Source organism: Quercus suber, unplaced genomic scaffold (assembly GCF_002906115.3).
Source record: "Quercus suber isolate HL8 unplaced genomic scaffold, Cork oak 2.0 scaffold_4, whole genome shotgun sequence".
In the NCBI taxonomy this organism is placed as follows: Eukaryota; Viridiplantae; Streptophyta; class Magnoliopsida; order Fagales; family Fagaceae; genus Quercus; species Quercus suber.
The window spans coordinates 3,400,144-3,424,945 of record NW_027069470.1 but is presented as its reverse complement, the minus strand read 5'-3'; the positions used below and the strand labels follow the sequence as shown (position 1 = coordinate 3,424,945).

The window sequence follows — 24,802 nt, the reverse complement described above, 5'->3', positions numbered from 1 at the left end:
ATTTTGAAAACTCTGCATTTTGAAGTGAAATAGCGGTTTCAAGTATTGTTGCTCAAAATGATGTGAAAACTATGGTTTAAAAAGTGTTGTGAAAACACATATTTAAAATACTCGTAATGCAAAAAATGTGTTTAGTACCATGTTTTAAATAACATATCTTAAAATGTGAAAAAAATTTAGTTGTGTGTTTGGTATGTGTATGTGTTTTTTTTTTTTTTTTTAAAGAGTATGTACAGTACATTTACTATTATTTTATTTCATGAAAAAGAAATTCCCGCTTATTACCATTAACTTTGTAGTCTTTCTCTACTCTTCTTCATCTCTCTCTTTTCTTCATATCTCTCCTCTTTTGTGCAATCCTTTACATAGAAATCCTAGCAAAGGGGTTGTTCAAATATCTAAACCAACCATCCACAAAATCAAATCCACCCAAAATATTATAAATCCACCTCCCTAGCTTATCAAAAAAAAAAAAAAAAAAATCAACACAAGAAATCAGGTCAAACTCATGCCACAAAATCAAATCCACCATGGAATCAAATCAAATCCATACCACAAAATAAAATTCACCAACCCATACCAAAAAGACAGAGAAGAAAAAAAAGGATAGGGAGATCTTGGCTTTGACATCATCGATAGTGTTGGCAATCATGAAGAGACAAGAGGAGAGAGAGAGAGAGAGATAAGGTTGAGACCAACAGCTAAAACCATCGGCGGTGCACCAAGGAACGACGAGAGAGAAGAGCTGAATGAGAAAAGATCCAAGTGAAGAGAGAGAGCTGAATTTGTGTCTATGTGAAAGAGAAAGCAAAGTAGGTGAGAGAAAGAGAAAAAAGAAGCCAGTGAGAGGGAGAGAGGAGTGTGAAGATTTCACAAATTGAAGAGAGAAGAGAGAGAAAGGAGGCTATTACGTTTGGTCTTTTCAGGTGAGTCTCATAGTTTTTAACTTATTTACAAAATTGTCATTAGACAATATTTCTTGAAAACTAAAAACTAGTATGAATGAGTTCTTTAAATACAGTATTTTTTGTTGTTGATAAGTACAATATTTAAACACTTTAAATTGAGAATTGTGATTTAAACACTCTTAGGGTATGTTTGGATTAAGGAGAATAGAGTAGAGTAGATTTAACATAAAATTAGCTCATTTTTAGCCTACTTTATTCTACCCTCCGCTTTCTTTCCTCCATTTAAACAGGTCATTAAATAATCACTCTTAGCAAACATTTTTTTTTTTTTTTTGCCGGTGTTTAAGCACCGAAAAGTGTTAAAGGGTTGTTTGGAATCGCTTAGATGGTGTGTCACGTATCTAAAACCTCCCGCCCATTTCTGATTTCCCTTTAAAATTAAAACCTAAAAGTGAAAAAAGAAAAGAAAAAGGCAGTCACAGACACAGAGAGGATTAGGAAAACCCTAGGGTGTAAAGGGAAATGAGAGAGGAAGAAATAGAGAAGCTTAGGGGAGTAGTACGGGACTGCGTGAGCAAGCACCTCTACTCCTCCGCCATATTCTTCGCAGACAAAGTGGCCGCCTTGACCAATGACCCTGCTGACATCTACATGCAGGCCCAAGCTCTATTCCTTGGCCGCCACTTCCGGCGCGCCTTCCATCTCCTCAACGCCTCAAAGATCGTCCTCACCGATCTCCGCTTTCGATACCTCGCTGCTAAATGTCTGGAGGAACTCAACGACTGGGACCAATGCCTCTCTATGCTCAACCTCCCTCACCACCACACCAATACCTCTCTCATCTACTTGGATAAAGACGCTGCCGCTGCTGAAATCAATGTTTTTCTTTATCTTTATTTACTCTTTCTTCTAATCATTTTTTTATATAATAATAAAATTCGTATTTCTCCTCTCCATCCTCCATCAACAGATATCTTCCGCTATTTGCTTTCTTCGCGCTAAGGCATATGAAGCTCTCGAAAACCGTGCCCAGGCTCGTCTCTGGTTAGTTTCATTTTCCTCCAATTATTTGCTTTTATTTATTTATTTATAATTGTTATAATTTCTGATTAAAAAAAAAAAAAAGGTACATAGCTGCTGTCAAAGCTGATCCTTTATGTTACGAGGTACATACATCTTTATCCTTATTGTTATTATTATTATTATACTCTTGTCTGTGTTGATGCTATTCCCATGGTCAGGCTTTAGAGTGTCTTATTGAAAAGCACATGCTAACCTGCGATGAAGGTGAGTGCCACTTTGTTTTTCTTTGACTCAGTTATCTAAGACAAACAAAAAGACCTCATCAATGCCCGCCTACTTTCGTTATACGGTGATATCTTTTTCATTTTAACTTTTCAAGTTGCTGCTGAATTTCAGAAGCAACTCTACTCTCATCACTGCAATTTGGTCCCGAAGATGGATGGCTCTCATCATTTTACTCGTGTTTAACAAAGAAGGTAAATTTAAGTTAATAAACCAAATGCAAAATATGTCAGACCTAAACTAAATTCCATTGATTTCTTGTGCTTGTTTACTCATTGGTTCTATTTCTTTTGTTACCTAGCATGACAAAGAAAGTGTTGTAGAAGCCAAATTCAGAGAACTTGAAAAAGAAAGTTGTATTAGTGACTCTTCTGATTCATCCATCACACAAACTCTAAAAACAAACACAGATCTTTTGGCCTGTAAAGCCGAATACTACCATCAATGTGGCGAATATCAAAAATGTTTTGAACTGACTTCCGTGTAAGTTGGCTGCTGTTTTCCATCTACACCCACGATGTATTACTAAGATGTCTCTATTTGACCTTAGCCTTTAGCAATTGTGTTACAGACTGCTTGAAAAAGACCCTTTCCATCTGAAAAGTACCTTGGTGCATTTAGTAGCTGCTATGGAGCTTGGAAATTCAAATGAGCTCTATCTTATGGCATGCAATTTAGTGAAGGACTATCCTCAAAAGTAAGAGGGACTTTCATTATTCAATTGTTCTTATTGTTTTTTACCTTCTTGTTATGTTTTGAATTTTATTTTATTTTTTTAAAATTCAACGACAACTCATCATGAGATGTTTTGCTTACCATCAAGGTTAGGGCTGTCCAGATAGAATGGTAATGTATAATAAAGAGCTGACAAATAGTTTTGGATATATCTTTCCAACTTTCCCCCTCCCATTGCCCCTTTCCCTCAAATTAAAGAAAAGAAAATAGATGCATACAATCTTGTGTTTTCAACTTTGTTGCTATTGGTATATAGATTCTAGATATTCCTTGGAATTATATGGCCTTTAGTGCTTTAAGTTGATTACTAATCAGATTTTTTCTCTTTTTAGGGCTTTATCATGGTTTGCTGTTGGCTGCTACTACTATTGTATCAAGAAATACGATCAATCACACCGTTATTTCAGGTATACCTCAGATGTTATTAATAGAATCCCAATTAAAATTATCATACTTTTGAGCTGCCTTACCTCTGCTAAGTGTTTCAACTATAATTTGTTGGGTTTTTTTTTTTTTGTTGTCTATGAATTGGAACACAAGTGTGAAGCTTGATATTCTTAGTTTATTACCTTTTAGTTAGTAGATTTTTATGTTCTCTGCCCTAGCAAGTAGGCTATAACAAATTTTCAGTTGCAATATTGGTGTTGATTTGTGCCCAATGAGCCCTAACTCAACTGGCACCTCCTCTTATAAGTCTTAGGTGGGGTCTCGAGTTTAAGATCCATTGAGTGCACATGTAACTTATAAAAAAAAGGGTGTTGGTTTGTTGATACCTCTGTTATAATGCTTCAAATCCTACGTTAATGGTCTTGTTTTTTGCCTAGTCAAATCGCTTGATCATGGTTGGTTTAACTTCATGACTTCAATCATTTGTCGCATTATTTTTTATTATTAATAAATTGCTAAGTGAGACAGGCACCCAATGAGTTTGGAATCCATGACCTCACCCTCTACCCATTCTTTGTGGAAGAAGTTCTATTTGAAGCAGAGCTCATTCATAGGCTTTTTGTTTTTAAAATCTCTGTGGTCTTTTAAGCTAGGAAGCACAGTCATGGCAAAAATGGCTGTGTGTTTGTAGAGTGTCCTTAAAAAAAAAAAAAAAAAAAAATTTAAGTGGGACATGGCATCGACACAGTTGTGATGCACTCAACACGACTGACAACAAAATTAAAAATGAAAAAAAAAAAAAATCAGTGTTTACTTCCCTACCACAATAACCATTGTTGATTAGTAGAACAAAGGCTTCAAACAAATTTCTCTCTTTCTCACTCTCACACTCAGTTCTCTCTCTTTCTTTCTCTGCATTGCGCTGTTGACCATCTTTGCTTTGTCAATGTCAGAGCAGCGACCCAATATTGCCATTGGTCATTATTAGCATCAGATCAGCGACCCTTTTGATTTCTCCAAGCTCTGTTGCTGATTGCTCCTCAGTAAACCCAATTCATTGTTTATCTAAACTCTATTGCCTACCTGCCCCTGTTCTGTTCTCTGATGCTTTTGAATTTTTTTTTTCTATAGTGTTCAGAGTACTCTCTTTTTTTGCTAAATACTGAGTATTATCTCATATCTATGAAGACAAGGGGTTTTAATATACTTTTTAAAATTATTATAAAGTATGAGAGTTTTGGTTAAGTATTTAAGATTGTTATTTGCCAATAAATTGTGATCTGATTAAAATTTTTACTTTTAATCATTCTTTGATTAATTGTTAAAAATTATTATTTAGTAGTACTTTATGGTCAATTTTCTACTAAAAATAAAATATGTTAGTTAAAAGTTGTCATTTAGTTGTATTTATTTATTTAATTTTGAAGTTGAATTATTTGTAGATAAAATTACTACCAAAAAAATTTGATTCATACTAAGTTAGTAATAAATTATGCCCTAAAATATATAAAATTATTTAATTGCCGTGTCCCCGCCGTATCTTGAGAACTTCCGTGTCCTTGTGTCTAGTGTCATGTTAGTGTCTGTGCTTCCTTGCTTTTAAGTAGGTTTGTGTTTGTTATTTTTCTCCAAACACATGGATTTATTTATTTTTACAATGTGTTTGAGCTCAAAAAAATTTCAGACATCTATTAATGGATATTATTTATAGGTCAGATTCTCTTGGCTTCCCCAAGTTTGGGGCTTGGTCCTGCCTAAATGTGATCTGGTGTCTGCTCTTTTTATTTTTCTTCTCACGTTATAGGTGATCATCTTTTTGAAATTATTACAGAAGCACTAAATGCTTTGGGAATCTCAGTGATTCTTTATTTGAGTTGATTATAATTTTTTAATTATTTTGTAAATTTATTGTACCTTATTGCTTTTTGAAGCTGTTTCTGACTTGAGATTAATCTGGGAAAGTCCAAGATAGTCCCTGGTGGGGATGTACCTCATATGGAAGAGTTAGCTCAAAATTTGGGGTGTAAAATTTCTGCCATACCACTGAATATTTGGGGTTACTATTAGAAGCTCATTTCATATGTAAGGCTATTTGGGATGGAATTTTGGAAAGGATTGAAAAATGCTTGCAAGTTGAAAAATTAGAGTGGTAGGCTCACTCTAATTAAAAGTATGCTCTCTAGTCTCCCTACTTATTTTATGTCTCTTTTCCCACTTCCTTGTTTGGTTGCAAATAGAAAGGAAAAAAATTCAAAGGAACTTCCTTTGGGGTGGTTTGGGGAATGAATATAAATTCCACTTGGTTAATTGGGAGGTTATTTGCCAACCCATTCTATTGGGTGGTTTGGGCATAAAAAAACTGATGGTGTTCAACCAGGTCTTATTAAGTAAATGGTTGTGACGATTCGGGATAGAAACTGGCTCTCTTTAGTGGGAAGTGATTGGGATTAAATATGGCATTGCTACGGGGGGGCTGGTGTACAGAAAAGGTGGGAGGCAATAATGGGGTTAGCTTGTGGAGATATATAAGCAAAGGGTGGTCTGATTTTTCCAAGAGCATAGCTTATGATGTGGGGACAGGTCATAAGATTAGTTTTTGGCTGGATAGATGATGGGGAGATGGTCCTGGCATGTTTAATGTGGCTGGTTTGGACGGAACGTAATATACGCGTCTTTGAAGACAGTGAGAGAACCTTAGATCTTTTAAAAGCTCTCCTCTTCGGTACTTTGTTTCAGTGGGTGCGTGTCTGGGGGTTTTACAAATTGTATTTCCATTTCTGAATTCTTACACTCTATTAGATTAAGTTTTTGAACGTGCTGTATTTTTTCTTGATCAGAATGTTCACCATTGTGAACATGATGCTCGGCATTTTTGAATAAAAGTTCTATTACCTATCAAAAAAAAAAAATGGCGGGGAGATGGGTCTTTTAAAGATAAGATTCCTGGAACTTTTTGCAACTGCCAAGAATAGAGATGACACTGTTGCAGGTTATTTGGGTTTGTCCAATGGGTGGCCCCAGTGGAATCCCACCTGCATTCGGCCTCTTTGTGATTGGGGGCTAGAATCTAGGGATTCCTTCTTGCCAGAAATGTATTCTGCCAAGGTATGTCTTTTACAGGAAGACAGGTTGGTTTGGACTCCATCTAAATCTCAAGGTTTTTCTGAGTATTCCTACTGCATAATTTTGAGTGGAGGGGATTGTTTTTTTCCCCCCCTTGGAAAGAGGTATGGTGGGTTAGAGTAGCTCCTAGTGTTGGTTTCTTTGTATGGTCCACTGAGAAAGGGAAGATTTTAGCTACAGATAATCTCAGGAGGAGTGTGGTGATTCCCAACTGATGTATTACGTGTGAATCTGATGGGGAGGATATAGATCACCTGTTTTTGCATTGTGCTGTTACGGGTGAGTTATGGGCTTTCAATTCTGACACTCATGGGAATTAGTTGGGTGATGCTTAGGAGGGTTCCAGATTTAACCATTAGTTGGAATGGACTGTGTTCTTAGAAGACATACTAGTATTTGGGGGCTATTCCTCTGTGCCTGATGTGGATTATTTGGAGGGAAAGGAACCTGCAAAATTTTGATTGACACGAACGCTCGATTATTCAACTCAAATCTCAGTTGTTGGGTTTTCTTATTTTCTTTGAGTGGCACTGACAGCATGTATATTCTTCTGCTGCTGGATCAGAATTAGATATTCTGGCATATCTAGACAGATTGTATTTTGCTTAATTCTTTGTTGTCTGGTGAGTGTCCATTGTATACTCCTAAAAAAATAAAAAGAATGAAGCGATGAGTGCTTTGTTTCTTTCTTTAAGTCATTATATAAATCTTTCTTGTATTCATGTCTCTTAACTAATTCAATTAACTTTACATTATTGTGAATCAAACTGAAATCTCATTGGCTTTATTTTTTACTGATAAAGGAAAAAAAAATTCTCATTGGCTTTGGTGTAATCCACAGCAAGGCTACAAATTTAGATGGAACATTTCCGCCTGCTTGGATAGGTTATGGAAATGCATATGCTGCTCGAGAAGAGGGTGATCAAGCAATGTCGGTATATCGCACTGCTGCTCGCTTATTTCCAGGGTATTGTGTTGTTCCACTGGGCTCTTCTTTTTAGTGAAATATTATTGAAATATTTTTTTCAGCCACTTGGCTGTATATTGAAGAGAACATATTTGTATTATAAATTTTTTTTGACCTTGCTTGACTCTTTGTTTAACATGCTCATAACTTTTGTTTTTCTTATTCTCTAAAATTTCTATTTTTGTTGAGTTGAAATTTGACCATAATAGTTTGAAAATTTTTCCTCTTTTTAAAACTTTTCTCATCTTGGTTAAGTAAATAGGGTTATTGTCCGTATGTACGCGCCTTTAACATTGCCACAGTAATGAGCTTTGCTCAAATGATACTCCTTCCTTGTGAGAGCAAAGTAAAGGTGAAGTTGTGGGGTTCAAGATTCATTGAGTGCTTGTGTAACTTGCCAATAAAAGGTATTTAACATAGCCATGTCTAGAATTTTGTTACCTGGATCTTTTGGGTTGAACATTATAATAGCAACAGGAGTTTCACGTCTTATCTACAAGTTATTGTCAACAAGAAGAATGATTTTTTTTTTCTACAGCAAAGGATTAATACCTTATAGGGATATGCTCAAGATAGTCGAAGGTTAAAGGTGACCTTAAGGTGCCAAGGCCTTGTATGGCCTAGGGAGTGAGGCGCCAAAAAGGTGCTAGCCCAATTGAAGCGAGATGCCAATTCTAAATATAGTTTCTATGGATATAGATTTTAAATTTTATTTATCTAATGTATTGAACTATTATAATTAAGTGTCTCTGATAGTCTGACCTGTGTTGCATGTAGAAATTAGGTCTATTAATTTTTTTTGATAGGTTAGGTCTATTAATTGATTTGAACATAGGCTTTACTCAGTTCAGGCTCTATTAATTAATCTAATTATAAGTTTTGCAACAAGCTTTTGTAAATAAATAATTTAACAATAAGTTCTACAACCAGTTAATATAAATTAATAATCTAACAATAGGTTCTACAACAAGCTTCTATAAATAATTAATCTAACAATAGGTTTTTACAACAAACTTGTATAAAAAAACAGAAAAAAAAAGAAAAGAACTATCAAAGCTAAAGCCAAAAAGACTACATGATTGAAAATTTAAAATATTAAAAAAAAGTTCTAAATTGATGAGGAAATAAAGAGGTATTACAGAAAAGGAGGGGGGGGGGGGGGTGGGGGGGGGGGGGGGGGGGGGAAGAGATGGAATAGAGCTGCCTGAGAGGTGAGAGTGAGAGAGAGAAAGGGGAAAGAAATAAACAAAAAAGGGAGGAGTATAGTTGCTGGATAGAGAGTGAGGAAATAAAGAATGAGGGGAGCTGTTTGTGAGAGAGAGAGAGTAAAGAAAATTTTGTTGATGATAAAAAAAAAATGCCTAATTAACAAAGACACAGGCAATCTAGATAGGATATCAAATCTGGGTAACACTCATGGGATTGCAAGAAAGCATGATTCCAAGTGAATAACATGCCAACCAGCTGTGACTTAATCTGATCCATCGTTCTTTATATTCAAAGACGCGTGAGTTCCTTTCTCTCCAAAGTGTCCGCATTAAACTAGGAGTCACTCTTCAGATAGGCAACTGGCCCTTTTTAACATACAGACCAGTCCAACTCAGCAGCAAGTCCGACACCCGTCAAGACATCACCCAGGCACTGCAATAGACTCCAGTGTTCTCAAGCTATCTGGCAATGTTGAAATAAATGGTCAATTGTCTCTCCATTAGAGTGACACATACTAAACCAATCTGGGATAACAATAACCCACTTCTGTAGATTGTTGTGATAATCTTGCCTTTCACTATCATCTGCATGAAGAATGCAACCTGAGGAGGGGATTTAACTCTCCAAACAGCTCGCCAAGGGAACAACGAATCCCCCATGATAAAATGTACTTACCTTTGAACCCTTGAGCTTTGGACAGAATCCAAGTCATCCTATTCTCCTGGAATTGATGTAACCAAACAAAGTATAACTCATTCAGGAATGAATTCAAGTATCCCAATTCCCAAGCATGCACATCTTGGATAAATATTGGATGCCAATGAAGTCTTCCATCTGATAAAATTCAAATAGTCAGCCACCTTAGCCTATTCATCTCTAGCAATTAGGAAAGTTTTGGATAATGATCCTTAAGGTGAATCTCCCCACCATCTATCATGCCAAAATTGAATTCTATCCCCTGCTCCTATCTCATATTTCACTTAACTGGCAAACTTTTCCCATCCCTTACTAATATACTTATATAGGCTCACACCATATGTTCCATCCACAAGATTTGTTCGCCAACCACCTGGGGAAATTCCGTACTTGGCAGCAATCATCCTACGCCATAAACCAACAATCTTCTAATGGCCAAACCTCACTCCTAGATGGGATAACAGGCTGAATTCCAATTTCAAGATGGAATTTAAACTCATGGTCTTGCTAGTGGCCACAAGTCTCTGTTTTGTTAGTAATTTGTTATAGCGTAATTTTTTTTTGGTTTGACTTTAAGGGGGTTGTGATTGCAAGCTCATCCCCCACTAACTTCATTTAGAGTATGTGTTTGCCACATTTTTTTTAATACCAAAATTTGTAACTGCCACTATTTCTCAATGGCTCATTGCTGTTGAATATAAGTGAGCCTCTTTCCTCAATGCCTTGAACATGGTTTAAGGTGCTCACCTTGCTCACCTGGACTCTAAAGGCGAGTGCCTCTCCTTGCCTGGGCGCCTAAGTGACTACCATGTGCAACCCTAGCTTGCCCAAAGTCTGGGTTGGGTTCAGGAACTTCAGGTTGGTCTTGAAAATTTTTCCCAAGATGCACCCCTATTAGCATTATTGCCGCATAAAGTTGTCTCTTTGTCTTAATCAAAATTGTGTAACAAATATGTGATTATTTTCATGGTGGTGCATATGCCTAGTGTTCAGTTCATTTTTACTAAAGTGATGCATCGAGGACATCTGCTTTTATTTATAAATTGTTACTTTACAGGTTAAATCTTGATATTCACTTATTCCAGGTGCCATTTACCAACTTTATACATTGGGATGGAATATATGCGAACCCACAGCTTTAAGCTTGCAGAGCAGGTTACTCACCCTCTTGCATACATTGGCAAATTGACATTTTCGGTTTTGGTTTTTCAAGAATGTGAATTCATCCTGTGTTCTGTTAGTGGAAGAGTACTTTCTGAACTTGTATTGTAGATATTGCTGTTTAAGTTTGACACAAGCTTCATACTTATTTTCTAAGATGATGTTGGTAGACTTCTTTGTTAAGTAGTGAGTGTATAGGGTTGAAAGTCATGGTGTTTTTAGTTCTCCAAAAAAAGACTGAATTATTTGTTACATCGTCTTTGCAGATACATACATGTGTTCAATTATATAAAATCTATCCTAAGAGAAGAAAAAGTATGAAGCTAATCATATCATGCTTGTATGAAATAATATCATATCATGTTCAATTTGTATGTATCTTGAAGCATGATATAAAATCACAAATTGAACACATTTTTTCTTGAAGCATGATATAAAATCACAAATTGAACACATTTTTTCTTGATTTTGTTAGATAGTAATGCTTATGAAATAATAGAGGTTATTGGCATAGAGGATACAAAAATTGGCATGAAATACATGACCCCAAACTTTTTTTATCGGACTTTGTTTTTCAATTTAACCAAGTTTTTAAGTTACGAGTTCTAATTGTATAAAAACTTCTAGAAAAAGTAAGATATGAAACAAAACCAATAAAGAAGATAATATTTGTCTTTCTGTGTAGTTTGGAATGCGTGTATTCTAATTGCTACCTTTTTTCCTAATAAAATTATTTTACTTATAAAAGAAGAAAGAAGGCAAATATATATTTTTGGTAAGTGAAAGAGACATGTTTTACACCATTGATGTTGCCCTCGTGGACTTTTATATCATAACTTTATGCAAATATTTTACAACTTATCTTATGAGCAAAAGGAACTCTACCTAAATAAACTGGAAGTAACCATTACAGGCTAGATAGTGTTTTATTTTGGTTTATTTATTTTAAAGAGGTACTTCAACTCAACTTAACCTTATTCCCAACTATCAAAGGTTGATTATGTTGGTCCTTTTTTGCCACTTAGCCCTATCTAGGGCCATATCAATTGTTAATTATTTGATAATCATGTCTTTCTTTATAATTTCTATCAATGTCATTTTTGGCCATTTTGTTCCTTCTGCATTTTCATAATCTCTCTTTTGGATTGGTTCATTTGTATCTGTTACGAATGTCCAAACAATCTAAAAATACTCTCCCTCATTTTATCTTCAATTGGTTCATTTCCCCTCCTCACGATAACTGTGTTTCTTATCATCTCTTTCCTAGTTTGCTACATGTCCATCTTAACATTCCCATATTTTCCACACTCATTTTTCTTATATAGAAAGTTCATTTTTCTCCTGTTGGCTGGTTTGCTACCCAATATAGGACTCCTAATCCTAACTGATTTAATGAAAAAAGAATAAGCACTTTTAGAAAATTAAAATTTGTAAAACAAGTGCATACGTTTTACAAGAATTTTGTATTTCTTGAAGACTTCTACATTCAAAATTTTTAACAAGGATGTGAATTAACAAACCCTGTAGACAACTGAGTAATAATTTAGATTTTAGAAAATTGGATTTTTAAAATTTCCAATTGGCAAAATACCCCCTTATCATATTCCTACCAACTGGAATATCCTGAATAAACCTTGTCTGAACACCTTTCTGCTTAATATCCACAACCTCATTCTCCCTTTTAATTGAGAGCATTATAATTATAACGGTCTTTGATTTGTTTCTGGTTAGGATTTGGAGTGTGCGAAATTGATGTGTAACCCTTGCTTGTAAATGAAGAGAATTGTATCATTCTCTATTAAGTCATTAAGGAATACTAAAACGGTGAAACCTATAGTTAGGTTATAAAGAGGAGACACCGGTGGATTGTTTGGGAACATAATCTAGCCTTACTAGTTCCTTGTTATTAATGTTTTAATCATCTAACTCTATTGATTTTTATTTTTTAAGTAGCTTGGTGGCTTCTCTATTGACCTCTTCATGATTTTATATCAAACTTTCAAAAATTTGATAGACCTATTTTTCTTTAGTTTTTCATGCAGGCAAAGACAATATGCCCTTCAGATCCACTTGTCTATAATGAACTTGGTGTTGTCGCTTATCATATGAAAGAGTAAGGATTTTTGGCCTCATGAAATATTATGCCCGTGTTATGCGTAATATTCTTATGAGATGTATTTTCTTAGAGTTAGTGTTTTGTGTTTAAAGCTTCTATTATATACAAGATGGTAAGTACATAAAACTATAGAAGTTTGACTTTTAGATATACAAGATGGTAAATACACAAAGCCCGGATGCCTACACACCCCCACCCACACCCGGGGTGCCTCAGCAGTGAGGGAGTGACTCTGGTTTGACTCCTACCTGAGGCATTTCGTGATTTACCTGATGCCTGCTCAGTGGGGGTGTGTAGGAATCTGAGGTTTGCCCCTCAAGGGTGGTCCCACTGGCCCAAACCTTGAGGGGGTTCCTCGTAATAAAATAAATAAATAAATAAATAAATGAAAATAAAAGATAAATTACCAATTGATCCCCAAAGCTTAAGTTGTTAGGAAATGGTGAATTTAAACATTTAACCAATTTTCTAATAAACCTTTTCTGCCTGTGAAATTTCTACTTTTAAAGTTTGACAAATGGCATAGATAAACATCTAACTTCGGAGGTCTGTTAATTGTTTTCAAGTTTGTAGAAGTTCTTGAAGTTTATCAGTAAGGCTTGATGTAAGGTTTTACCAGGTTTAAGTATTCACTTTGTAGAATTTTGTGAAATTCTGCAGAAGTTAAAAAAATACTCTTTTCTTAAATTCAAAATTCAAATTTACTTTACATATAAAATTCTTCCACTTTGTTAGTATGTGAAGTGTGAACTACTAACTAGTTATGAGCTTCTCGATACTGGATGACTTAAATGATGAAAATTTTGCAAACTTAGTTATGTTCCTGATCTTGATTAATTAATTTACCACTAGAATAGAGATGTGACAATTGAAAGTTATGCGACTTTAATGCTTTTTTGTTTTGTTTTGTGGATTTAACTGATTCTGTATAATTATTTTTACTGGTTAGCAAATTACATGCAAGGAAGTGTCATTGGAGCCAGAGCTCTTTGGCCAAAGGGTAGTTCTTTTTCTCATTGATGATGGCTCTAAGTGTAATTTGCTTGTACTTGATTTATCATTGAGTTATAGCTTAACTGGTACTTTCTCCTCCCATAATAATGGGATGGAGGGTGAGGTCATGGGTTGAAGACCCACTAGGCATGTGTAACTATTGCTGGTAGTTGATTGCTTTGTCATCACTCTCATATTGTCGGTAGTTTGAGGTTTTGTTCCTATGAAAGTGGGGCTTAACTCTTTTCTCCTTCTCCTTTAGAATTGAATTATCCTTTTTGAAGAGGAAAAGACTGCAAGAACATGAAGCATAAACTTGAAAGGCTTTTCTCTTAAGATAACTATAAGCACTACAAATGCATGGTATAAATTCATCTAGATTACTCCAAAAAAGAACGCGGAAAAGATGTGAAGATAATGAAGCTGTCTTTGAGAGTAGATTTAACTTTGTACCCAATTCATAAGATGATTGATACTGAAGCAAGACAGCCCACACTTGATATGATACTTCTTCATCCAAAAATAGCACGTATATAAACGTTCTGATTTGTGCAAGCCTCAAAACTAGCAATAGTTGACGGCTTGACACTTTATTGATAAAATTGACCTCCAAGTACCAATCTCAATTATCCCAATTCCTAAGTCCCTTCTCTCTTCAAAATTAATCAAAAACACTAATCAATTAAGCCTGATGCAGAAAATGCAGGCTTAAGAGATGAATGTTTCTTGAGAATTGATCAATTAAACCCATTTTGGCCTGTACGGAGAGCCTGTTCTGAAAACTTAAATGTGATAAATCAGGCGCAAGAAAGGTTGATCTCTCTTGAATAAAATTCTGTTATATTGTTGAGTAATTTTGACTAGCAATTTTTTGTATTTTGGTTCAGGTATAATAAAGCTGCGTTGTGGTTCGAGAAGACTTTGGCTCATATTCCATCCCCTTTAAGTGAATTATGGGAACCAACCGTGGTTAATCTTGCTCATGCATACCGAAAGTTAAAGTACGTCTCTAAAATGGCTCTTGGGGCTGTTTTTACTTCCTGGAATTTTTTTTGCTAATCACCTTCTTGAAACTTGAAGATAACTTTGTCTGATTCTTTTTTATTGTGGTATTACAAAGGAAACATAGACGACTATGTAATGTAGTACTTCTGTAGTCAATTATCTTTCATTGTCTTGTTGCCTCTTTACCTGTTATGGCTGAAATTATTCTGACAGTTTAAGAGAACAATATTGCACTTGTAGGCGCATTTCATACACTGACCTTTTTTCATAGTATATTAACAAATAATGTTCCTCCTGCCCCTTATACAATTTCCCTTAGGGCCAAAACTTAACAAACCACACAAAACCACCCCCACCCCCCCACCAAAAAAAAACCAAAAAAAAAAAAAAGGGGCATTATAATTGTATTAGATTATTCCCCTTAGGGCCAAAACTTAACAAACCACACAAAACCACCCCCACCCCCCCACCAAAAAAAAACCAAAAAAAAAAAAAAGGGGCATTATAATTGTATTAGATAACTATTTATTGATGTTTCGCATATTGCTGATGTCACTTAGGATGGCATTTTGAACGTTGCTGGCAATATCTTACCTTGATCCTATGGAAGGAGCCAAGATTGCTTAAAACATTCATGATATTAAGTTACATAATAAAAAATAAAACATAGTATCTCATTTAAAGGTCCATTATGATAAGTGGATGCATATTTTTTCTCTACTTAGCATTTGGTTTAGGGAGTCTAATATTATGCCTTTGGAATCCAGATTCTTGGTAATGTGATGCATGAGAACCTAGATCCCCCAGAATATAACTATGCCCACGTTTGGTTTAATTAGAATTTCGGGAATGTGATAGTCTATGTTTGGTTTGTTCTTCGGAATCCATATGAATTATTTGTTCTTCCCAAAATATCCGTAGGATTATTGTTATGATTCTAATGTTCCACATGGCTTAAGTATAAGCTTAATCATGAGTATATAAGCTCTTGGGCACCCTGCCCTTCCAAGCCGGTTTTCAAGGGTGAGTTCTACTTATGAATTTGTATTATTTGGTATTAAAGCTAATCACCATGTCGAGTAATCAAACGTAGCTTGTTCAGTATGAGATCAAATGAGTTGCAGCTTTGTGGTTGAATCGCGGAAGGGATGACCTAGAGGCTAGATTAAAATGTCTTACTAAGTCATTGAATAATTGATAGGTGAATGGAGCCACCATGTGGCTTAAGTGTAAGCTTAACCATGTGTATATAAGCTTTTGAGCACTTGTCCCTTGCAAGTCGGTTTTCAAGGGTGAGTTCTACTTATGGGTTTGTATCAATTGTGAACACCATGTCTATAGCAAATAACTAATAAGAAAAATAATGTGAGTTGTGAATTAATTCAACCTCTTAACATAATAGCCCAACTTTCCAAATAACGCATAACAGAAAAAAAAAAAAAAATACAAGAAGATAATAATTATTGTAAAAAGTTTACTCCAACCCACTACATGGAGGATAAAGCCCTCCACTTGTACTTTTAGTCTCATGACCTAACCATAAGCACAAAATTAAGGAGATAGATGTTTGATTAGGAAAAAAAGAAACTTTTCTACTTTTGTTAGTCAAAGGTCATTAAATTACAAGTATAATTGTCACTTAAAAAAAAAAATAGAACTTTTGCAAGCCATGAGAATGTGGAAACTTTTTAAAAAGGGAATCTACATTCCCACCAAATTGAGGTTTGATGGGAATTTAGATGCCCATAAGCATTTGGATTCCTTTGAGCTATTTGCAATCAAACATGGGAATATTTGGGAATCTTGAGAGAATTTTTGGGAATCCTAAAATATCATCCCAAATCAAATGAGTAGTTAGTGTGATGTTCATCATGAATGGGGTACATGGAGGTGCTAAATGTGTTTTTTGTTTGCACATGAAAGTGGTAATGGTGGTGGGGGATGTTAATGTGCTTTGTTTTTGTGGCACATTGGTATTTGGTTTGGTGGGTTAGAGGGGTGGCTGGTATCTGTGTTGCTGGTGTGGTGGCTGCAAAGGCTGTGGGTGTGAGCTGGTGATAGTGCTGTTATGGTGTTCTGTTACTGGGGATGCAGTGGTGCTGCTTGGTTAGGTGTGGAGTTAAAAGTTATGGCAGCTGCGTATTGTCTTGGGCAGTTTTATCTTTTTGGTTGGTGGGTTGCAGGCTAGGCATGGGCAGGAAAGGGTCTTCCAATTAAGCTGTCAAGCAGTCTGACTGGTATATAAATAGTCTGTGTTGTCACTAGCTTGGAGCTCACTAGAAGACATTCACTAGTGAAGGATTTTGACAAGTAGTTGGTTTTTACCTGGAGATGTTAGTATCTTTCTGTTGCTTATAGATTTTGTATTTTTACTGCTTTTATTGTGTCCTTATTTAGGTGAGTTTCACATCCTCTATGCTGAAACAAACACCTTGTTCTCTTACTGATTTACGTTTTCATGTCTCATTTAAAAAAAAAAAAAAAGTCTTCCTTGTTGTGTTGCCTTGGGTTTTATGCAATTTTAAGGTGGATATGATTATGCTAGTACTTATCATAGAAACCTAACATGTCTCAGGATGTACCATGAAGCAATTTCACATTATGAGAAAGCACTTGCGTTATCAACAAGAAGTGTGAGCACTTACGCAGGTCTTGCATACACTTATCATTTGCAGGTATCTATGGTTTTCCAATGCTCTTATATGTCTGTTTCCATTGTCTTCATTAGAATGTCCTCTGCCTACCTCTAGAAATAAGTGCTCGGTTGTAGCAGTGTGTTTTTGAATGCAACTTGAGGGAACGACTGCTTTCTGGTTGAACTTCTGCACATGACCTGACTAGAGTGTGTACCCCACACCTGCACGTGTTGTACTTTTTTTATTTGAGTTCCTACATGAGTTAAAATGGTTTCAGGAATGCAGGTAAAATGATTTGAATGAGGAGCTTGGGTTGCTCCTTACTGTAAAATTACATGGTTGATCATGACTTCCCTTCAAATATGATGACTTAGGATCTTTTTGGGTACCCCGCAGTTTTTGGCAACTTTGATGTTAAATGTGTGACAAAAAGCTAAAAGTTAGTTTGTTTCCAAAAAATAGAAATAAAAGTTAGATTATTTGCAAAAAAAAAAACTAAGACAAAAACAAAATTTCCCTTTTTGCCTTTTCCTAAACACTGACTTATTATTGGGAACCAATAATCAATTATTGTCAGGATTAGAAGTCATTATCAATTTATAATTTCTGAAAAATACCAAATGCAAATGCAATTCTATTATCTTTGTGAAAATTTCCTCCTCTTAGGATAAATTGGAGAATTTGTCCGTTGTGTGGTTGCAGTGGGTTTAGGGTTAGGAGAATTTTTGGATGTAGGGTTTCGAATTGTTGAAGAAAGGCTTTTGGGGTTGTGTTAGGAATTAGAAGGTTAATTGATGGCTATTTAGTATAAGAAAGTATGTGGGGTTTCAAGGGGTTTGATATGTGAAAGAAAGGGCTTGATTTTAGGTTTTAAGGAAGGAAAAGAGAGAATTTTATGGTGTTTAGGGATTGTATGAAAAGTACGACAAAAAAGAGAAGGGAAGAGATAAAATAATAAGACTAACGTGCCCCAACACTCAAACACCCAATATATATATATATATACACATAAACTAAGCTAATAAAAGGACTAACTTGGACTCATAAACTAAAACCTAAAATACTTGGGATCTCATAGAAAATTCGAGACTGAACTAAAATATCAAAGTACTCTTACTTTGTAGGAATTACAGGTATTATAATTTTGGATGTTAAACCTATCAAAAATATATGTATATTTTTTAAAAATTGGAGATTACAATTTTGCCCATGAATACACCTTAGAGTAAAATGAGCACAAATATATCTATGGACTATTTCTTGCAACGGTAGTATTAGGTTTTTTTTTTTTTTTTGATAGGTAATAAGACTTCTATTGAAAAAAATTGAACATCATGTTCATGATGGTGAACACTTTGAACAAAGAAACAAATACAAGAAGATCAAGAGCTAAAAGAAATAGAAACCAAAAAATCAGCTACAGCAGTACAATTCGTACACCCCCAAATACGAGCCCAAAGAAATAGAGTACGAAAAAGTAAACATTTTAGATGTTCCAAAGTTCTCACATTGTCTTCAAAAATGCGGGCATTACGTTCCTACCAAACTAACCACATTAAACATGCTCGGACCATATTCCAAATGATTGAAAGATGCTTTCCAAACCAATTTCTCCAAATAAAGAAAAAAGATTTCATTGACCTTGGCATTACCCATTGAATCCCAAACATTGCAAAAACTTCACACCATAAGGCATGAGAGAACTTACAATGAAGAAGAAGGTAGTCCATTGATTCCCCATCACAACAACACAAGCAACACCTATTAACCAAAAACTGACCTTTCTTAATAAGGTTGTCAATGGTGAGTATCCTATCATTAGCTACTGTCCATAAGAAGAAAGACACCCATTTAGGCACCTTAGCACGCCATATACACTTCCAAAGAAAGGCATCAGTGGTAGGACTAGATAATATCTTATAAAAAGATCGCACATCAAAAACACCAGATGTAGTCAATCTCCAGACCAGCTGATCATCTCCCTTACCTCTCGGCATAGAAGAATAAATAAACTCAAAGAATGAGTAGACAGTGGTTGCCTGCCAATCCTGAGGACCATGACGGAACAATAAATTCCAGCTCCTACCTCCTTCTGAATTTGATACAACCAAGTCAGAGACCCATGCTTCTTTAAAAACAGAACAAACATACATGGAAGGGAAGAATTCCTTCAAAGGAGTAGGCCCACACCATGGGTCATGCCAAAAACTAACACAGCTACCCTCCCCCACATTATACAAAATCTGGCTAAAGAACTTCTGTGCTCCTTTTTTAAAACTCCTCCACATCCCACACTCGTGAGCACCTCTTACCCCTCTAGTGCACTAGCCTCCTCTTGCCTCTCCATATTTGTCTGCTATAACCTGAAGCCATAATCTATGATTTTCTTTCCCAAACCGCCACAACCACTTCCCAAGCAAAGCCTTGTTAAACAGCCCAACTCTCTGGATTCCCAAACCACCACATTCAACTGGCAAGCATACCTTATCCCAAGAAACTAAAGGATATTTAAAAATATCCTCTGAGGCTCCCCAAAGGAAATTCCTCTGAATTCTTTCAATTCTTGTAGCCACAGCCTGAGGGATAGTAAACAATGATAAAAAGTAGGTGGGAAGACTTGATAGGGTACTTTTTAACAAAATAAGCCTATCTCCTTTCGACAAATACAGTCTTTTCCATCCAGCCAGTCATTTCTCCATCTTTTCAATAATAGGATTCCAAATTGATGAATCCTTATAGTGTGCCCCAAGAGGCATGCCCAAATATCTCATAGGAAGAGTGCCCACCTTGCAGCAAAGGATATGAGCCAAACTATTCAAATCCCCAACATCGACAACAGGAACAATCTCACTTTTGCCTACATTAACTTTCAGGCCTGTAATAGCTTCAAAGAAGATTAGCACCATCCGCACGTATAATAACTGTTCTCTAGAAGCATCACAAAACAATATAGTATTATCAGCAAAAAGAAGGTGAGAAATATGGATACCCCCATGTCTATGGGACCCCCGCTTTAAATCCACAAAGAAAACCACCATTTTCTGTCCTCTTCAACAGTTTACTCAACACTTCTATAATCATAAGAAATAAAAGTGGAGACAAAGGATCCCCTTAGCGAAGACCACGAGAACTACAAAAAAAACCTACAGGAGATCCATTAACCAGAACTGAGAATTTAATTGTAGAGATGCACGCCTTAATCCACCTACTCCACCTTGCCCCAAAGCCCATCCTTTCCATAAGGTAAAATAATGTATTCCAGTTTCACATGATCATAAACTTTCTCAATGTCCAGCTTTATTATAACACTAGGAATACCATTCTTCAACCTACTATCTAAGCATTTATCAGCATTCATTAGTAGTAGTATTAGGGCTTTTAGTTTGACTAATAAACTATAAGCTAATAGAAGACTAACTTGGACTCATAAAATAAAACCTAAAATACTTATATGATCTCATAGAAAAATCTAGACTCTACTTTTAATTTGCAGGAATTGCAGATATTACAATTTTGCCTATGAATGCAAAATTGACCATAAAATTTAATAAATAAAACCCATGAAAAACTGTTAACCCTAGGACACATAACTATTCCCTTAAAGCCACATAACTTTCACCTCATTTGGGTTTCACATGTGGGCCCCATAGAATAAATTTTCAATAAACAAATTTGCATAATTGTAACAAATAAATCTTCCATGACTGCTTAAAAAATTCTGTCTTCAGTTATTTTTATTTTTTTATTTTTTGTGTGGGAGAAAAGCGGGTGGTGTTTGGGGGGGGGGGGGAAGGTTAGAGAGAGTGCTTTTATGAAATAATATCTAATTGACATAGTGTATTAAGAACTAAAAAAAAAATTTAATGATTAGATTTTCAAAATATGTAGTTATCAAAATATATAGTAATTTTTTAGTGGGAGTTGTAGTCTTAGGCTACAATTAAGTTAGCCAAACTTTATCATTTTTGAAATGTTGAAATGTGATCAAACTTTTTAGTAACTTGGTATGTTTTCTTAATCAATAAGAACCAGTATTGTTTTTTGTGAGTTGAATAATTGGAGGATAGCTCACCTATCAAAAAAATAATAACCGGAGGATAGCCACTAAATGTGTCATTGATGATTTGATTGGCTTACTGCTTTTAAATTAGTGCATGATACATTTTTCTGGTTAAAAATGACAACAATTTTCCAGTCAGGCATGTTTGAATCTTGGGGCAGGTCCATATTTCTTTTGATATAAAATGAATAAACTTCTGTATACCTGCTTGAAAAGTAATATTTGTACTTGTCTCTAAGCACGGGAAGATTTCAAACACATTTGCATTTTTAACTCTGATAATTGTGATAATCAGTCTAATGTTGATATTACTGGTTCTCTTCCTTTTTCATATGTGCAGGATGACTTTACTGCAGCAATTACATACTATCACAAGGTGAGGAATCACCGATTTACTTGAGTGATCTTTCATTTAAGGCATGATGAACTTTATTGCACTATTGTTATTTACCCTCAAAATTGTTGCCATTTTGATTTAGCTGGTGTTTATTTAATGGATTTGATTTTTAATGGGACCGTAAGAAAGGTTGAGAGCCATCATACAAATGGGATGAAGGATTGGATGTTTGTCATTGAAAACTTAGAAATTTTGTTATACCATGTATTGTGCTGGTCCAATTATATATATGTTTTCATGCATAAGCGTGGTTATCTACCTTTAGTTCTGTAACAATATTATAAAATTTATTCTAAGAATATTTTTAAGAAGTACTCAATAATTGTTGGATTGCTTGATATGATATCATTAACTATAATATCTTAAAAGGAGTGCACTGAGAAGTCTGCATCTTGTTAATTATTTGTTTGGTTTTGCTTCACTGGTTTGAAATTGTTCCCATTGTTCTTGTTACTGTATCAGGCTCTATGGCTGAAACCGGATGATCAGTTTTGCACTGAAATGTTAAGTGTAGCTCTTGTAGACGAATGCCGCCGTGGTGTAGACCCCAAAATTGAATTTCGACGAAGTGAGGTTTTTGTTTGAAGCTTATATTCTTCTAGATTTGATTTAATGTATGTGTAATTAATAACTATAATACCAAAACAGGTTAATTTTTGTGATTTTTAATGTGAAATATATGTATCAAACATTAGGCAATATGTATTTGACCGACTTGGTTTTATTGAGGTTTTTAGTGCGTTTGGTATAAGCTTATTATCTTATAAAAGCTTTTTTAGTCATTTTTTACAGGAAATAAACAAAAAGCTAATTCAAATACACATGAATCGTTTTATTGATGGCCAGCATTTAAGATGAATTACTTGTATTTATTGAAGAGTTAAGATAACATGAATCATGTACTAATTATGAAAGATTTAGGCAGAAATGTTAATTATACCCTTTTAAGCTTTGTCATTGTGATTTTAGTCCTTCTAAGTTTTACTTTTGTTCATTTTAGTCTTGTAAGTTTACGTTGCACTTACTTGGGGCAGAACCATGTTTGCTGATGAAATAGCATGGTTCTTTAACACCGAGACCAACCTCAACCCCAGTCAAATCCTAGAATATTAGGTTTGGTATTACTGTTGTCGGTGATGATGGGTTGTGGAGGTCTGGTGGTTGAACTCGGTGATGATGGGGCTGTTTGAGTGTCTCTACAATGGTTTATTTGTGGTATTGAGTTTGTGTTTTTATTATTTCTTTTTGGTTGCCTGATTTATTTGGGTTTGATTTGAATTTATATAATTTTTTTTTTGCGTGTTCGGCGTGTATGAAATCTGGAAAAATCTTGTTGCCCAGATTTTCAAATTTGACGTTAATGGTTTTTATTTTTTATTTTATAAAAATTATTCGAAAGAAAATTTAGATAAAAAAATTGATTCCTTTAGTAATTTTGGTTTTGCTGATGTTTATTTGAATTTATGGAGCTTGATTTGAGCCCTTGTATTTGTGAAAATTTGGAAAATCTTCTTAGTGAGAAAGTCGATTCCTAAATCTTGGTTCATTTTTTTTAATATTTAAAAGAAAATTTAGTAGATTTTTTGATAGATTTTTTTTAATAGTTAACGTTAAATTGGATGGAATGACAAATAATGAGTGAAAATGTAAACTTACAGGACTAAGAACATTCACATTAGCATCATCAAATTTTTAGCTAAACTAACTTTAAAAACTCCATTTTTTTTAGTTTAGCTATTTATGTTTTTTTATAGATATACATCAGCCTTAATACTCTATTACTATTTTAATTAAATATTATTTATTTCTTTTTATTATTCATTCACATTTACAATCCCCCCCCCCCCCCCAAAAGAAAAAAAAAGAAAAAAGGAAAAAGATTAGTTTAAACTTGCAAAGTCTGAAATTTATAATAATGAAAAGTCTAATAAATAGCCTATACTATCTCACAAAATGCCATTAACTTAATATTTTCTTAAAAAAAATTCAATAATAGGAATGGTAAAAAACATGATCTTATACAAGGAATACCAAAAATACATGCAAAACAATTCTCACAAGAGGATTTATCTTTTATGAAGACAATACTAAAGATAAAATGTATTGAATGAGATTTTACAGGTTTGTTAATCATTTCAAATTATACTCATTATTTACGTAAAAAAAAAAAAACATCATATTATTTATATTAAAAAATAATACATATTAATTTCAAAGTTCATTGCATGATGTGAACTATTAGGGTATTGTAACAATAAGTAACATTGATACAACAATGGGTTGGTATTACATTTTGTGCGTACTTTGTGAAGGAATGTCAAACTACAAGCAGGATCATTTTAGTGTGCAAAATGTGAAACAAAAACAAATCTTTCTATCCCAAAGTTAGAGACATTCACATTAATTGCATATTCTTCAAATATTTATAATATATTTATCTTACTATAACTACTATATATATATATACACAAATGACAAAAAGGTATGGAAGAAAAAAAAAAATACACAATCCAATATGCTACAATAATTCTTTTTACTGCACTATTCCAAAATTAACAAAAAAAAAAAAAANGGGGGGGGGGGGATTGGGATTTAATAATTATTGTGGAGTGGTAAATGCGCTTGTTCTCCTCGATCAATGCTTGGGTCCAAATCCTGCTTGACTCATGTTGTGGTGAAGTGGCATCTACCTCTAAGGGGTCATTTGGGTAAATACCCTTTTTCCTAGGACTACGATTAGGGGGTGCATCCATGCCAAGCACCACCCTCCTGCCCTTTTTGCCTCAGCCAGAACTAAAAATGGCCATGCTTTTATTGTTGACAAACAATATTTGTACAAAAGAGTGTAAAATAGTTACAAATTAAAATGGCAGGTATCTCCATATATTGAGAGTTATAGACCTAATACATTGGTTTTTCGGCATGGGTTTTTATTTATATGGACTATCAATCAATGTTGGTAAAACCATCATGCGCACACAAGCGCATAGGCCTCTTGGATCCTAGGCGCAAAGTGCAAGAGCACGCCTGATTGAAGTCAAGCGCACATTTCTCAAATACAATATCTAATAACCTTTAATATAAATATTTGTAACATATAATAA

At 34.7% G+C, this 24,802-nt stretch overlaps 1 protein-coding gene across 4 annotated transcripts; it reads left to right on the top strand.

The window, feature by feature from the left end:
* Positions 1–304: 304 nt before the first annotated feature.
* LOC112036617 (anaphase-promoting complex subunit 6) lies at positions 305–22,449 on the top strand. 4 transcript variants are annotated; one of them, XM_024069453.2, is made up of 17 exons: positions 305–926; positions 1,566–1,787; positions 1,879–1,952; positions 2,035–2,074; positions 2,150–2,195; positions 2,328–2,407; positions 2,515–2,696; positions 2,785–2,910; positions 3,281–3,355; positions 7,300–7,425; positions 10,416–10,485; positions 12,522–12,604; positions 13,557–13,607; positions 14,488–14,601; positions 17,181–17,280; positions 21,642–21,677; positions 22,161–22,449. In XM_024069453.2, exons 2-17 carry the CDS (start codon positions 1,710–1,712, stop codon positions 22,281–22,283), a joined length of 1,404 nt encoding a protein of 467 aa, XP_023925221.1. In that variant the 5' UTR covers positions 305–926; positions 1,566–1,709; the 3' UTR covers positions 22,284–22,449. The 4 variants fall into 4 exon arrangements, with proteins under 4 accessions (XP_023925221.1, XP_065627398.1, XP_023925219.1 ...); XM_024069451.2 differs by lacking the exon at positions 305–926 and having other exon boundaries at positions 1,223–1,787; XM_065771326.1 differs by lacking the exons at positions 305–926; positions 7,300–7,425 and having other exon boundaries at positions 1,219–1,787.
* Positions 22,450–24,802: the final 2,353 nt, after the last annotated feature.

Excerpts from the sequence above, each read along its gene's own strand:
- LOC112036617 (XM_024069451.2), top strand. The coding sequence starts at position 1,431 with ATGAGAGAGGAAGAAATAGAGAAGCTTAGGGGAGTAGTACGGGACTGC. Across the intron at positions 7,426-10,415 it reads GCTGCTCGCTTATTTCCAGG|GTGCCATTTACCAACTTTAT; the intron begins GTATTGTGTTGT and ends CACTTATTCCAG. Across the intron at positions 13,608-14,487 it reads CAGAGCTCTTTGGCCAAAGG|GTATAATAAAGCTGCGTTGT; the intron begins GTAGTTCTTTTT and ends ATTTTGGTTCAG.